This window comes from Ostrinia nubilalis, chromosome Z, assembly GCF_963855985.1.
Source record: "Ostrinia nubilalis chromosome Z, ilOstNubi1.1, whole genome shotgun sequence".
Lineage (NCBI taxonomy): Eukaryota > Metazoa > Arthropoda > Insecta > Lepidoptera > Crambidae > Ostrinia > Ostrinia nubilalis.
The window spans coordinates 23832292-23848832 of NC_087119.1; the positions used below are offsets into that span (position 1 = coordinate 23832292).

A 16541-nucleotide genomic window follows, 5' to 3' on the forward strand; every position below is an offset into this window, starting at 1 on the left:
CTTCATACTGAGAGCATCTAAACATTTCAAAAAGTCCCGGAGTCTTATTCATCTTTTTAATACCTTGGTTAGAAGTAACTTGGAATACGGAGCTATTGTCTGGTCACCTTTCTACGCAATACACACAAAGCATATTGAAAGCGTACAAAGAAAATTTCTACGTGTGCTCTCATTTAGGCAGGGACTCCATCGCAAACTGAGCTCATACCAGGTCAGATTAGATTATTTCAATATGATTTCACTCGAGGGGAGACGTAAATGTAGTGAACTAATCTTTCTGCATAAGATTGTTAACTCGCTCATCGACTCCCCTCCTATACTATCATCCCTCAATTTCAATACCGTATACAGATCTCGAAGGTATCATCACCCTAAACTTTTTTCTCTTCATGTTTTCCGTAACAATACATCATACTACAACCCAGTCGTCAGAATGTGCCGCCTTTACAATGACACCGTACTGGCCCAACCGGACATCGACATTTTTACGTCTAGTCCAAATGCCTTTCGAAGGAGTATCGCTACCATTTTTAATTAACAATCTTATCTTATTTTCCTCTTTCACTATTCTCACTCTCACACACATAATATTATATTAATTAACATCTTAATTTTCTGTAAAACGTAAAATGTAAACTGAGTTTTTGAAGTTTTGATGTAACATTCATTATTAACCTATACTTTATAGGATGCATGTTGTTAGGTTACAATTTAGTCCATAAGCTTACGTGCTATATAATTTGTGAAACCTTAATTGTAATCTGTTTTGCGTCTTTAATAAATAAATAAATAAATAAATAAATAAATTCTCTCACCATCACTTTTTGTCCCACTGCAAATATTTATGGTTAACTTAACTTGTTTTAAAACAATTTTAGCACTTGCCGTACTTGGTCTTAGCAATCAAAAACGACATCTCAACTCCCTTCCAAACATTAATAATCGGACTATGAGCCGTCAGTTCTGCGTACTATGTGCCCTGCCCATTTCTAATTCGATCTCGTTTCTTTACGAGATCACCACACCAAGCACAGCCCTCGTCATAGTACGCTGTACAGCTTTGAGAGGTCACGTTTCCGAGCCGTATATCGTCACTGGTAACACACACTGATTGAAGACTTTCGTCTTTAAGCACTGAGGTATTTGGGACGAAAAGATGTTGTGTAGTCTCCCGAACGCGGCCCAGCCGAGTAAGATTCGATGATTTACCGCTTTCTCGAAATTGCATCTACCTAGCTGAATCGTTTGTCCGAGGTAGACATACTTGTCAACAATCTCGAGAATCGAGATCCCTACCGAAAATAGGTAGGGCGCAACATGGACATTTGACATAAGCTTCGTTTGGTCCAAATTCATCCGAAGGTCTACCTGTTGGGAGACTAGATTAAGGTCTTCGAGCATTGTGCCGAGGTCTTCCAGTGATTCTGCCCTAGTACGCAAAACTGACGGCCGATGGGGCAGCAAGGTTCTGGAGTGGAGGCCATGTACCGGAAAGCGCAGCGTAGGACTGCCATCCACAAGGTGGATCGACGACCTCGTAAAGCAGGGAGGCGCTGGATGCAGGCCGCCACCAACCGGCCTTTGTGGAAATTATTGGGGGAGGCCTATGTTCAGCAGTGGACGTCCTATGGCTGAAATGATGATGATGATGGCCCGTGGTTTTGTGAGTTGTACAACGGTAATCAAAAAGGAACAAATTACAAGCATATTCAAGTTTTTTACTACTGTCTACAATTTTTCTAACATGTGACTTGAATGACTCTACAAAAATAGTTCCGCCAGTATTGGTTGAAGGAGTAAAAGTTTGTTTGATACTGTTTTACAAAAACACTTAAATTCTTTGCAAGTCCATATTGGCCCATTATCAGTAACCAAATGCAATGGATACCCATAGCATACAAAAATGGTTTTAAATACTTCAATAATCAATTTTATAATTTTAAAAGGTGCTGTTTTGTACCAAATTAAAGATTTAGATTAAAATTATTACTTTACTGTATACAATCGAGAAATGTTACGAATATAACCAAATATTCAATTTTTAACTCATAAACTCAATTCCGATATTAATATCGGAATTCCGATATTGTGATCTAATATCGGAATCCAATACAGAAGAATTGAAAACCTTCCGATATTACATGCCCTAGCCCGCAGCGTGCGTCCGCTGCGGGCACCTGCGCTAGCTTATTGTATTAATTTTTGATACAAAATGCGTGCGGTCGCCCGCGAACTAAATTATGCTATTATAAGTAAACTCAAAATATGATATTTTATTAAAATATTGTCTAAAATATTTACAAAATTGTATGGTAAAGTTGGGTACAACATGATATTATACAATTTAACTAACTAGGTGACAGTAGGTACTTTTAAAAAAACTTAACATAATAACTACCGAAAAATGTTTCTAATAATTGTAATCCCCACTTATTTACGCTTCTCAACACTGTGTGATTAAATTTAACAAAGTTACAAGTTGTTAAAAGTTCCATAAAAAACAATTAAATAAAAACTTTTCACAATAAAATACGTCATGTAACACGGCATAAATCATAATAAAAGGTGATATTAAATTACATAATTTAATTGCTTATCGCTGAGTGTTGCAATTACAGACTTAAAAGAATACTTTACGAAATATGAAGGTGGTGCAATTTACCCGCCCGTACAATTTACCGAACTTTCCCCTTTAAGTTATAACAAAACTAAAAACGTAAAAACCAATTAAAATCCTATTACAACCACTTTCGACTTCCACACGGACAAAGTCGAGGGAGAAATCATGTAATTCATAAATAAGTTAGTAAATGAATTGTTCTCTAATGTATAGCAGCTCCAATAATTTAGCAAGACTAAGACAGAATGAAAACTATCTAGTTTTAACTAAATAAAACTAAAGATCTACTTGATACCTTATGCACTTAAGTAATACTTCATCAAGTGAATTTTAAGTGTAAGTTAAATCTAATGTTTCTAAACGAATACTATGTAAAGTATAACTTGACTCAATCCTTTCTTCACTAAACTTACAAATTCAAAATCTTCTATACTCTTGCTACATTAAGACAAATTAGAATTATCGCCATTATGAGATATGTGTAACAAAAAATAAATCAGAAATTAACCAATAATATCATAACAAGAGGACAGTTAAATTGAAGTACGTCTTTGTTACACTTTTTCTAGGTGCATAAATGTCTAAGAACGTTTGCATAAAATAAAATATTATTTTATAACCTCAAAGTTTTCTTTATTCAATACAATTTCGTAATATTTTATTGATCTTATTAGGTTTTTTTCAAGGCCCTTCTGTTTTATAACATTATCCATTGATTTCACACGAGAAACCACAATGCGTTTTATATTTCCTATGCAAAAATGACATCCACGGTCTTTTCTAGACATAATATAAATTAGTTATTAAAATAATTTAATCGCCATTTTCATTAACCTTTATCTAAAGTTGATTTAGTATTAAAGATCATAATGTTTTCTAAATTAAATTTACTCTTTAATAAAAAGTGTCTTACATAGTTCTTCATGAAGTTAAATAAACCTTAGCTGTAAAAATAATGATTAGTCTTAAATAAGTGTTCAAGATATCTTCAACTCTATTTCCTTGTCTACAGTCATACTACAAGATATCATATAGTACTTGTTTAGTTATTCTTAAAACTACACTCTTAATTCGGGTTTAAGTCTGCCTTAAGCGTTGTCTTAACTCTGTCTCAGTGATTTCCAAAGGATTGTGCCCTTTTTTGCTTCTTGGGGCATAACTTCAAGATTTCTTGAGTGCGACTATTGTCTTGGCCAAGACAACGGCTGGAATTAGGCTACTAGTCTTCAAGATATCTTCAATGCTTTATGAAGATAATCTGTTGCTACTTGGGTAGGTAGGTATATCAGCATCTTTTAATCAAATAAAAATTATTTGTTATTTGTTGTGTAAGCCTTTTTCACATATTTCGAACTCATTATTCTTCTGATTAAATTCTTCTGGTTCAAAGACAGTTAGCTATCCCCCGAGACTACTCAGGCTTCATTAGTTGGGTTTCATTGGAGTCAGGATCTACTAGCTATAAAGAGTTGCAGTTGCAGGAAAGTGTGATGGGATGTGTCCTGTAAAGCCTTTTTCAGCTTGCTCTATTACATCGGGACATCATTTGTCATCGATGCTGAGAAGAATTACGAGTGCGATACTTACGAAACACATTAACGAACGAATACTTACATTTCAATAAGACGTGCAACCTTCCTCGCAGTTTTATTGATCAGTGATTTGAATTTCTATGTGATTACGCCCCCGGCCCTGTGGTGCTACTAACTAATTATTGGGATTTGAACAGAGTGGAAAGTTGTCAAAACGACTGTATTAATTTGGTAAAAAACTTAAAACAACCGCAAATTGCACACCAATTTATAGATTTACTTTTTATAATTTAAGATCTCTAGCTGTTACATTCTTAAATCCTACTGTTGGACATGGACTTTCCTTAAAGAACACAGCAGCCGGATCTCTACCACTTGCAGCCAGCGGCATCCTGCAACCAGGAACCTTCCAGGTCATCGTTCCACCGAGTGGGAGGTAAGTATATTACATTACTACCCACGCTGCAACCTTCGTTCGTGATCGCCACTCGAAAACATTTCTGCGCAAAGGCTCGAGTTTTGGAGCTTGGAGCTGATTGATGAGTTTGAGTACTGGATTAGAAATCTGTTTTTAGATTCACCTTATCAAAGATTTTCATCCAAACTATTTCCAGATATTCTTGAAAAAAGCCTGAAATTGAAAACTGCTTTTCGAATGGATAAAAGTTATATTTTTCCGTCTGGGGTGCGGAACCCTTAAAAATATTAGGTAGCAATATCACGAATAAGCCGAATGCCGATGCATACTCGTATTACGTCTGCCGAAGAAATTCTTATCTCCGGTAGCCTTCGAAACGAGTTTGGCACTGAATGTAGCGTCTGCTTTGGAATTTACTATTTTATTGGCTAAAGCTCATAGCAGACTTATCAATTCGGAAAAGGATCAACACCGTATCGCCTTTCGCGAGTTCATCATCAACATCAACAGCCCTTTACAGTCCACTGCTGGACTATGGAGCCTCCTCCACTATAGTGTAGGATTTTGCCATAGTTAATCTCCACGCTTGGCAGGCGGGTTGGAGATCGCAGTTTAAAAGATTGATGTTTTTCAGAGAGCGCTGCTGCCCATTCTCTGTTTGATGTGTTTCGCGAGTTGTCATCGCCTTTTTACAATCGCGAGGCAAGGCGTTTACGACGGTGCGGAAGTGTGCGTTGCAGATTGCAGTAAGTTAAGTATGGAGTTTCATACAAAGAATGACCGCCTCGAGTTGATACGGTTACGATTCATTTCTGGGTGGATAAGTGCGCTACGACCTTTATTCGTAGATACTTTTTAAAACATTTTAGAAAGAAAGAAAGAAAAAAACTTTTATTTGGTTCCAACTTAAAATATAACACACAATTGAATAAATAAAATATAACATCACAATTTATAACACACATTTTAAAACTTTACTAATAGCATACTTATCTCCATCCTCCATCGCGTAGCCGAAGACCTACCATCAATAGTTATGGATTTCACAGATACCTACCTAGTACGTAGGTAAATATGCACAAAATATTAGACGCAACTTTTTATAATAAACTAGCTAACTAGCATTCCGCCCGAAAAACTTTATTGCGCGCGTCCCTGTTTCAAAAACCGGGATAAAAACTTTCCTATGTCCTTTTCCGGGACTCAAACAGTAACTAATCTCTATACCAAATTTCATCAAAATCGGTTCAGTTGTTTAGGCGTGAAAGCGAGACAGACAGACAAGAGTTACTTTCGCATTTATAATATTAAGTATAGATTTGTAGATTGAGGATTAGGAGTTTCTTCGTCTGTTTCAGCCCCTGAAAGTTTTCTTTTGCCAAGGTCCAATCTACATTATCTTCATAAAAGTTTAGCAGTCATAAAACTGCAACAGGCAGACAAATTTTCAGTTACTTTGATATTTGGTACACCTAAATATGAATAAAATATAGTGCCAGAACATACGATGCTTCGTAACGGACTACTATGCCGAGGTCGCGGGTTCGATTCACGCACAGTACGAGTATACAAACATTTTTGTGAATGAACATATTATGTATTTGTTTGATCCGTCTGGGTGTTTTCTATCTATAATATTAATGTATGTATTTAAAAAAAAGTATTTAAGTAAGTATGTAACAAACAATAGATATACCATTGTCTAGTACCCATAGTAAAAGCTTTACTAAGTTTGGGCACAGATATAATACTAGTAGTTAGACCTATTTTGTAAATAAGTATGATTACATTATCTTTCAGGTGATATTGAGGTCAAATGGGGATAACAAATAGCTTTAGACGAGTTGTAAATGAGTCTGTCTCCACATCGCATAATAATAATATTATTATGCACTGACACAGTTCAGACAGCGTGAAAACAAATCAGTATTAAAATATTCGATGGCCATACGTTCATATAACTTAGCTGGGTTACACCATCTTACTTTAACTTTGACAAACGACAAAAATCTTTCAAACTCCATACAAAAAGCACCGGTTATCGTCATATTTACCGTTAAAGTTAGGTGGTGCAACTCAGCCTTACTGTTCTAACAACACCAGTTAAAAACTTGTTTTTGCCTTTGCCTACACGTGCCTACACTTACACGCGTTTTCATAAAAAACAATTCAAGTTCAATCCTTAATCTAATAATTTTAGTAAACAAATTAATCCTTTCCCCGTTTTCATCTATCATCTATACTAATATAAAGAGGTAAAGTTTGTGTGTTTGTATATTTGTTAAATTGTAAGGGGTAATCTCGGGATCTACTGAACCGATTTTAAAAATTCTTTCACCAATAAGAAGCCACATTATTTCTGAGTGTCATAGGTTATTTAAAAAACCGAAAAATTAAACGCGGGCGAAGCCGCGGCCGAAAAGCTAGTAAATTATAAATTGCTTTTATTTTATACGTACCTACCTACCTACTTATTTAATCTGAAAATCATAGTTTAGTAAACAAATTAATCTTTTCTCCTTTCGAGAAAAACAGAAGCATTAAACTTCTCAGTGTTTAACAAATCAAATCTTTATTTGCGAAATAATTTTGTTACCTATAGATAAATTGATATAAGATAGTGTTTATTGTATTTCACTCATAGTTAATATTTTCTTTGCAGGAAATATACACAAACCCGACGTTTGTACAAGACAATTGCGACACATTCGACGTGGTTCCCGGGAAACTTGGTGAGTTTTCCACACGTGTAGTTATCACGATTTCATTGGAAACATCTTTTCTCCACTAAACAGGATACTACATTGTGTACAAGTATCTAGCAACATAATGGCGCAGTTACACTATGCTGGAAATTGATCGAGACATTGTGTAAACACACACTTCAGTTAGTTTTGCTGCGCGTCGCCCATACTTCGGCGTGCGTGCTCGCGCTTCTGCTCGGTCAAATTCCTACATAGTGTACCTGCGCCATAAGTCATAACACAAATATTTGTAGCGGTTTATTGTCTGAGCACAAGGAATCAGTGTAAAATACACTAATTAAATAGCAATAAGTGTGTCAAGCATTGGCGCGAATGTATGTTTTAATTTCATACTAGCTATTTATGTATCTTACATTTAATTATTGTGTTTCTACAAATGCATTGCGATTGTAATTATTATTTTGCTGAATAAATTTCTTAATAAAGTGGATTTATACAGTAATTAGTTAAGAATTTCATGTATGATGGCAGATGCTTTCGCATAAAATATCTTGACCATTGATTGGCTCTACAAAGTAACGCGATTTAGTGACTGTCTCTATCCATAAAAAAAAATAATTAGCGCGGAATTTTTTGTATGATCGAATTATTATTAATATTCTTTATTCATGTTTCTTTCTTAGTTTTAAATATTTATCTTACAATGTAAATTACAAAAAAAAAGTAAAAATACATTATAAAAAAAAAACTTAAAACTAGATTATCCGCTGGCAGCGGAGCAGGGCTCAAGCTGAGCTGACACAGGCTGAGGAACCTCCGGACAATGCGTGCCGTGCTGAGGATCACCGCCTTTTGCATCTGACCCTTGAGCCAACCATTATTAATGTTATTATTAAAGCTTTTTAATTTTCTCTGAATGCCTTTTACGCTCTAGCTAAAAGTTTTATGAAACAGCATTCAAAATTCGACTCAAACTGAAGCTTATCCAATCATTACTAAACATTAAAAACTTGAGACAGAAGCGAACTGAAGCGCCTGCGCATGACATTTTATAATACGAACCTAGATACCTACTTATTACTTTGAATATTGGCTTAAGTAATTAATGTATTAAAACTTACAACAAATAGGTATAATGGTTTCATTAATAAGGACGCAAGTGCATCCCTCAGAATCAGTAACATCCTTCTAGTGATTAGTTCCCAGGTCGACCGCAGACCTCGCACTTCATCATTGGTAATAACAGCATAGCCTTCATATAGGGTGTGCACGAACACAAACGCCCGTATTCACAAACATTACTATGAGGTCTCCTACACACGAACCAATCCAAGAGCTCTATTCAACGCTGTGCGTTCGATTTGCTATTTCATTTAAGCAAGCATAGTTTGTGAATAAGAGAGCCTCCTGAAACTATGTAATGTATGTATAACGAGCCTACAGCCTATAAAGGCTTTGGTCTCCTATAAAGACCCAGCAGTAGGGTCCGTGGCCGAGTCCCCCAGTATTCGACGCACCCGTGGTTGAAGCCCCCGATTTAAATAAATTTAATATCATATTTTTTTCGGCTTTTGCACTAAGTACAGTCAACGAAAACCATGCATGTTTGACGCTATTTCAAATGATGTATTTATTTTTTTATTAAAAATACTCATAACTTTTATAATTAAAACTTTTATTTGTAGTTAGTTAAATGTAGAGAGAGTAGAGTTATTTTAAAGACTGATTGTTACAATTATTTTGATCAGGTAAAACGATTTACATGTTATTATAGGTAAATAAAACCTATTATATTTTTAGGTATCACTATGGTAAAATAATATTAAACATTTATTTGTACGATCAGTATAAATATTTATTCGTTTATAAATATTTTTGTGACTGACTGTACATTTGATTAAAAATTGCTTCTATCTGAGCGGGAGCGTCGACCACGGGTGCGTCGAACACAGGGGGACTCGGCCACGGACTCAAGCAGTAGACCGCGTACACAGCGTCACGCCGTAGGCCTCGTCACAATTCTGACTACCTACACAAAATGTAGTGTTGTGGTCTCTTTCGGACTTCGACGTTAGCGTACGTTATGGCGTCTATAAAAACATTTGACGCTAACGTCGTACACCGCTATAGCGTTTTATAGGAGACCGTAGCCATAGCTTCGAAGATGGTGCAACTTGATGGTAGAAGTCCAGATCGAATGGAAATGATGATGTTATTTATCTGATTTAGTAGTTTTTTTATGCTTAACAAACAAGGCAGGTATTTGACCGCAACCGGAGTGTATTATATGCACTCTCGCCTTAAAAAGGCCCGAGTGTTTGGGAAAGACAGACCTGTTTCAAGACCTGATCTGTTTCATAGACACCCTGTATGTTATTATTACCTTGTGGTTTGTGTTTGTCGTAGCCAGTTCCTCATCTCTCAAACCATAAAGGTAAATAGTTAGATAGATCCTGAGATTGGCTGTTAAGATGCAATTTCGAATTCGACCACAGACCACATACATGGAACCACTTCCAATCACAGCAATGTTGCCTTCCACTATTGTAGCGTGGGCTGATAACTAACCGCCTATAGTGAGCTTGGTATAAACCCAGTAGAGCGAAAATGTCCTTCAATAGTTGTACCGTTGGAAATGACATGTGATTAGGACAACAACACCCCGTATAACTGAGGCATCTACACAGCCTGTATGTATGAAATAGACGTAAAGACACGGTTATACTACCTATCATACAGTATTGTAACTTCATATAAACAGACGAAACGCGAGCTTTCCTTCGAACTTCAAATCTAGGGACGCGCTCGAGATGCAAAAGTCAGGGGTGTCGCAAATGCGCCGCATTAACGAACGAGCGAACGTCGGTGGCCTAGTGTTGAAAATAACTAAAGTGATTGAATTTGACTGACCGTCATTTATGGTCAAATTGGTCAAAAACTAGTCATTAACTGTCAAAAATTGTCATTTTCAGTCAGTTTGATTTGAAATGATTTTTTTTTATGCTAGACAAGGCAGGTATTTGACCGCAATCGCATTTGGTGTTAAGTGAGTGCAATAATATTGTATAAACCAGCTTTTGTCCACGGCTTCGCCCGCCTGAAATTAAAGTAACAGATCATTGTATGATATTAAAGTTACAAAAGGATTTTAGTGGTTTTTTTTTTAAATTAAATCATAAAACAACACGCATTTTTATCCTATTCCATTCACAAAGTACCTACCTATTTTGTTTGTCTGAATAAATAAAAATGACAATCACAAAACATTCACAAAACTAGATAGAAATTCTAAGTAGGCAGATGTACTAACTGTAGATGGGCTTGTTGTCATACTTTGACTACCGAGCGGCTGTTGACATTTATTTCAAAAATATGACCGAGTTGGAATACTGTATAGATAGTATTACCGTGGTAAAAACGTTGATGTCTGACACCTTCTACGTTAAATGACGTTGCAGAATATAACTATCATTTCATTTATCCATTTGCATCATGCGAAATGCTAATGTTGTGCCTATTGCTCGACAATACGATTTAAGACGCGAGGTACCAAACCAAAGAAACTTGACTGGTGGTATACCACTGGTACCACGTGTCTGGTTCACATAGAGGCTTGGTTCCAGGAGACAAATGGCTGGTGTCCTGTCTCGGGGTCCTGTACCTCAGCAAGGGGCTGTTCTACAGAGTGGTTCCAGCTGACCAGCGGATGGACACACCTTATGCAGGAGTCTTCAGGTGAGAACTGAGCCTTAATAGGCAATAGATATAATATACTTAGGGCTTCGTATCATCATTACATCATCATTTCAGCCATGGGACGTCCACTGCTGAAAATAGGTCTCCCCCAATGATTTGCATAATGATCGGTTGGTGTAACCTGCAGCAGCGGGCTGCGCCTTTCTGCTACCTTTATGAGGTCGACGGTCCACCTTGAGGGTGGACGTCCTACGCTTTCCGGTACGTGACCTCCAGTCCAGAATCTTGCTGCCCCATCGGCCGTCAGTTCTGCGCACTATGTGCCCTGCCCATTGCCTCTTCAGCTTGCTAATACGTCGGGATATGGACTTTATAAGGGTTTCGTATAAGAAACGCAAAATAAATTCCTTTGTTGGTTTACAAAGAATTAACATGTGATTGTGTAGATAATTAGTTCCAAGAACGTGTTAGACAAAACAGTATCTTGGAACTAATTACAGATTAGTTCAAAAATTCAGTTAAAATGAACTACAATAGGTACCTACTAAGCTTTGAAACATCATAGAAACGGAACTTGATGCCCAGGAGGTACGCGAGTCAGACATATACCTACCCCTTTTCTTGGCAAAATTAAAGTTATTACCTACAATGTTAGGATATGTATCAGTAGGTACTACTACTACTACTTACCTTTATGAGCTGTTTTGTAAGTACAATGCCCAAAAAGGCGTGCTCTTTTCTTAAAACCTCCCTGCCAGTGTTGAGAAGTTTGTTCTGATCGTATTACGGACTATTGCAGGTTCAGACTATGGTGGTGCGGACAATGGCTTGAGGTATTGGTGGACGACCGGCTCCCCACAGTCAACGGAAAGCTGGCCTTTCTGCAGACCAGCCACACGGGTCAACTGTGGCCTGCCCTGCTAGAAAAGGCGTATGCCAAGTAAGTCTGTTTCATAGAGATATAGAGAGATGCCAACCAGGGATGATATCGATATCCTTAACCGTAACCAAAACTTTCGGATATCCGAAATAAAAAAATATGCGTAACCGTAACCGAAACCGGTATAATATTATTCCTATATCCGTAACAGTATTCTTAACCGAAACTACATATCCATAACATCCCTAGCCAACTAATGCGCTGAGTTCGTAACTCAGTGTCTCATTAGAAATTCACACACACAAAGTAATCAAAATATTATTATGTGCTCACTATCTTCTGCGGTATCAGTACTCAACATTCGAATAATCTTTAGTACTACTGGTACTACGTACTACGCAAGCAATGTAAACTGTTACATTATGACGTCGCTGCTGTCATCATTGCTGTCACGAGCACTGTGTTTTGTTTTTGGGCATATTGCTGCGACACCGGCCGCCTTGTTACATCTCCCTTTAGTTTCTGTGATCTGTTTACTTTAATCCAACGTCATCCCAGAAAAGTAGGTCAGGCGTAAATGCGCATTTCTACTGGATCTAGGCAGTGAAAATTTACATGAAATTGCTATAAATAGAAGCGAATTGAATCTCAAATCAATAGAGTTGGCAGTATTATGTGTTAGTAATAAGTTGCCCTATTGTTTAATACATGAATAGATGTTACGGTAAATGTGATAAATGTGAAAATTGTATACATTAACATAAATTCAAAGTACAAATAGTACCTACCTAAGTACTTTGATGAAAAAACAAACTTTCAATAAATAATAGATAAATGTAATAAATTGTCGGCCGTTTGGTGTAGTGGTTCAGAACGGACTACTATGCCGAGAGGTCCCGGGTTCGATTCCCGGCCGGGCAGAAATTGAAATGATGAATTTTAAATTTCTGTGACGGGTCTGGGTGTCTTCTATGTATAATATGTATGTATTTACAAAAAAAAGTATTTAAGTATGTAATACACACAATTAAGTCATGAACTTACCACTATATTGAGATGTGTTTAAGTAAGCGCCATGCAAGTAAAGGGCCTAACGCCATTGTTTATATCCGTCGTCTAGTACCCATAGTACAAGCTTTGCTTAGTTTGGGACTAGAGGCGCAGTGTAGACCGTCCTGAAGAAGTAGGTCCTAGGTAAAAATTTTACTGGGGTATAAAAGAGCTTCCTAAAATCCTGCAAAAAATTACATAAAAGAAAACCTACGATATAGGATTTCTTTTGCTAAACTAAGTTCTCAATATGGCTTGAAATTCAATGATACTAATCATTGAGTCAGGAAATCTAGGTCGCGGTCTGGCCGCATAGAGAATAGATACTCAATAATGGAAATAGTTCAGTTTATTATAGTCTAGTCTTGTCCGGCGCCTTCTTATTTTAAACTTACGTACGTATGACGTACTTAACTTAGACCTTTAGATTTGGATTTCGTTCGGTCGTTCATTTCAGCCGAAAGACGTCCACTGCTGGACAAAGGCCTCCCCTAAGGATTTCCACAAAGATCGGTCCTGCGCCGCTCGCATCCAGGCACCTCCCGCGACCTTCACCAGATCGTCGATCTACCTAGTGTGAGGCCCACGCCATGTCTTCCGGCTCGTGGTCGCCACTCAAGAACTTTCCTGCCCCAGCAGCCATCTTCAGCACTACGAGCTATGTGCCCCGCCCTCTGCCACTTGATTTTAGCGATTCTGCGGGCTATGGTTCTCCTACCGATTCCATTTCTCATTCGACCACGCAGGGAAACTCCGAGCATAGCTCCATCGCCCTTTGGGTGACCTTGAGCCTTCTTATGAGGCCCATTGCCCATAGTAAGCGACCACGTCTCAGATCCGTATCATCACTGGCATCACACTGGTAAATGACTTTTGTCTTGAGACACTGCGGTATACGGACGTGAGAATATCGCGAAGCTTCCCGCGAACGCTGCCCAGCCGAGTTGGATTTGACGATTGACTTCTTTCTCGAAATTGGACCTACTTAACTGGACTGTTTGTCTAAGATTTGGATTTATTTGACTGTAAATTTACAGTCCAAATGGTGTATTCATTATATTTACTAGAAAACCTGTTGCGAGTTCTAAATAGAGTTGCTTGAGTGCACTCTTATTCGCACTCGAGTGGAATCGAATAGTGGACAACTACCTTAACTTTAGTATTCGCTTCACTGAGCAATTGGGATCTCTACAATACAATTCCATCGGAAAATAACAAGATAGAATCGATGTTTGCCAGCAACTAGGGCTACCAGTTGATTCATATCAAAGTTATAGTTAAAAAATCTTAACGAAAATCCTGGTCCTGAAAAAACTTACGAACGCGAATACATTCTTCACCATGCGATTTACGAGTAAGATGTAGTAATTAAGAAAATATGTTCAGTTTTATTAAAATAAAACTTGTTTAAAATAACTGGCAAAATAACCCTTTAAATTCCAAGTCCGACTAAAATCATGATGAGGGAAAAAATGTCTAAGGTTATAAATAAAAAATTAGGTGGAGCTCAGCCTTAGGCTTAGGCTTAGCCTTAGGGTGAGTTGCACCACCTGACTTTGACCGTAAATATAACGATAACCGATGTATTTTGTATGGATTTTGACAGATTTTTGACGTTTGTTTAAGTCAAAGTTAAAGTAAGATGGTGCAACCCAGCCTTAGGCGCCTATCTTTAACCGTTGCTAGTTGCTATAACGATAACCGGTGCTTTTTGTTTGGAGTTTGACAGACTTTTTACGTTTGTCAAAGTTAAAGTGAGATGGTGCAACTCAGCCGTAGGCCGTAGACCTAGGTATCTAACAGGGCATAATCTTGACATTTGGTAACCCTACAAACACCAGCAACAAGTAGGACTTAAGTTTTTTCTTAATTAAGGTGCTAACCCTCTCATTATGGCAAAACCCTCCACTATAGTGGAGGAGGCTCATAGTCCAGCAGTGGACTGTAAAGGGCTGTTGATGATGATGATGATGAAGGTGCTAACTCATCTGGACTGCTCGCTTGTAATCTGAATTTGAGCGTTAATCGCAGTCGCTCCTAACTGAATAGAGAATGTTTCATTTCATGTGAAATGTTGCAACAATATTCGCAATGAAAATCCGAGAATCGATAGGATAGGAGGCTGAGTAGAGGGATGGGGGGGCCACCCACACTGTGCAGCCTCACCTTTCCGGGGGGATAAGTGCACTGTGCGTGGGAGGGTGGAGGCGTTAAAGTTTTCCCTTTGCGTAGATATGTCAACGTGAAATTGTGAACTCTGTCAGTTTATAATATAACGCGTTAGATTGTAAACTAACACTGGGTTAGGTTAGGTTAGATTGTAAATTAACTACGTCAGATTATAATCTGACGGAATTCACAATTTTACGGTGACAGATACACCAGCCGTCCCGTGCAACGCCGCTGTAATGTGTGTTGCCAGTTGCCACCCTTGCTTATTTACCCGTTTTTATTCGCCTTCGTTCTCGTCTAAAAATAAGGATATATCTTGTAGTAAGTAGGTATTGTTAACTGGCTAAAATGTTTGTCAAAACACTTTCATAATTAATAGGTAATGAAGGACACGTGAGTGAGCGTAAGAGCTTTATTACTGACTTCTAAAAATAGGCTTTATCAGGATTTAATAATTTATTTTGTTAATTATTTTAATAAACACTTTTAGAGAACACGTTATTTAGGTACTTGCCATAATTTCAGTATAATCCTACTGTGAGTGAAGGTATAAGTAAAATCAATCATTTTCTTTATCTGTTTTTCGATGTCCTTACAATGTAAGGAATTATTATGTCTACTATGTCATAATATATAGATATAGATATATCGAACCACTGTGTGTGCTAGGCAGATTAAAATCTGTAAATAATAATTATACGAACGGCAAAGCTGCGTAAAAAAAACCTACACTAAAAAGTAGAAAAATAATTACTAATTTCCTACTTATTTATTAGGACGAATTAATATTTATGTAGGTATACCATGATTGATACTTCTGGAGTCGGTGCCAAGATTATGAAACATGTAAAGTTTGCCTGCACCGACTCCAAAAGTATCAATCATGGTATACCTACATAAATATTAATTCGTCCTAATAAATAAGTAGGAAATTAGTAATTATTTTTCTACTTTTTAGTGTAGGTTTTTTGGAGTCGGTTTTATTTTTTTTTATAAAATTTTACTTATTTCTTGCTTTTTAGTTAACTAATTATCACCTTGATGTTACCACTGAAGGTAGGCAGTACATTGACACCATATTCTTCATGTCTAGTGTAAATAATATTCCCTACAAAATACAGGTTACCATATAGGAAACCTAAAAAGACCTTAAACCGTCAGCCCACCTTAAAAACATGAAAGAATACAACTGTTGGTCTATTTGTACTTATAATATTTAAAGAATTATCCCCAACTCCAAAGCGTTAAGGAGTTGTACCTACCATGACCAATTCATCATGATGAGATGATGAATATCTGATGTAAACACTTGAATAACTTTAGAAACTATACTTATCTATAAAATTAAAAGAATTATCCTCCAACTCCTAAGCATTAAGGAGTTTTACCTTCTATCATCAGCTCATCAATGTGAGATGATGATTTCCAGGAGCAAATACTTGAATAACTTAAGAAAAAGTTTGAAAAA

General features: G+C 37.1%; 1 protein-coding gene across 1 annotated transcript in view; it reads left to right on the plus strand.

Annotated features, from left to right (window-relative positions):
• LOC135086718 (calpain-C) overlaps window positions 1-16541 on the plus strand; it is a 321338-nt gene that overhangs the window by 276104 nt on the left and 28693 nt on the right. The window contains exons 3-5 of the mRNA XM_063981497.1: window positions 7233-7302; window positions 10899-11010; window positions 11771-11911. Of these exons, the coding sequence (XP_063837567.1) occupies window positions 7233-7302; window positions 10899-11010; window positions 11771-11911 (323 nt within the window). The remainder of the gene's footprint in view (window positions 1-7232; window positions 7303-10898; window positions 11011-11770; window positions 11912-16541) is intronic.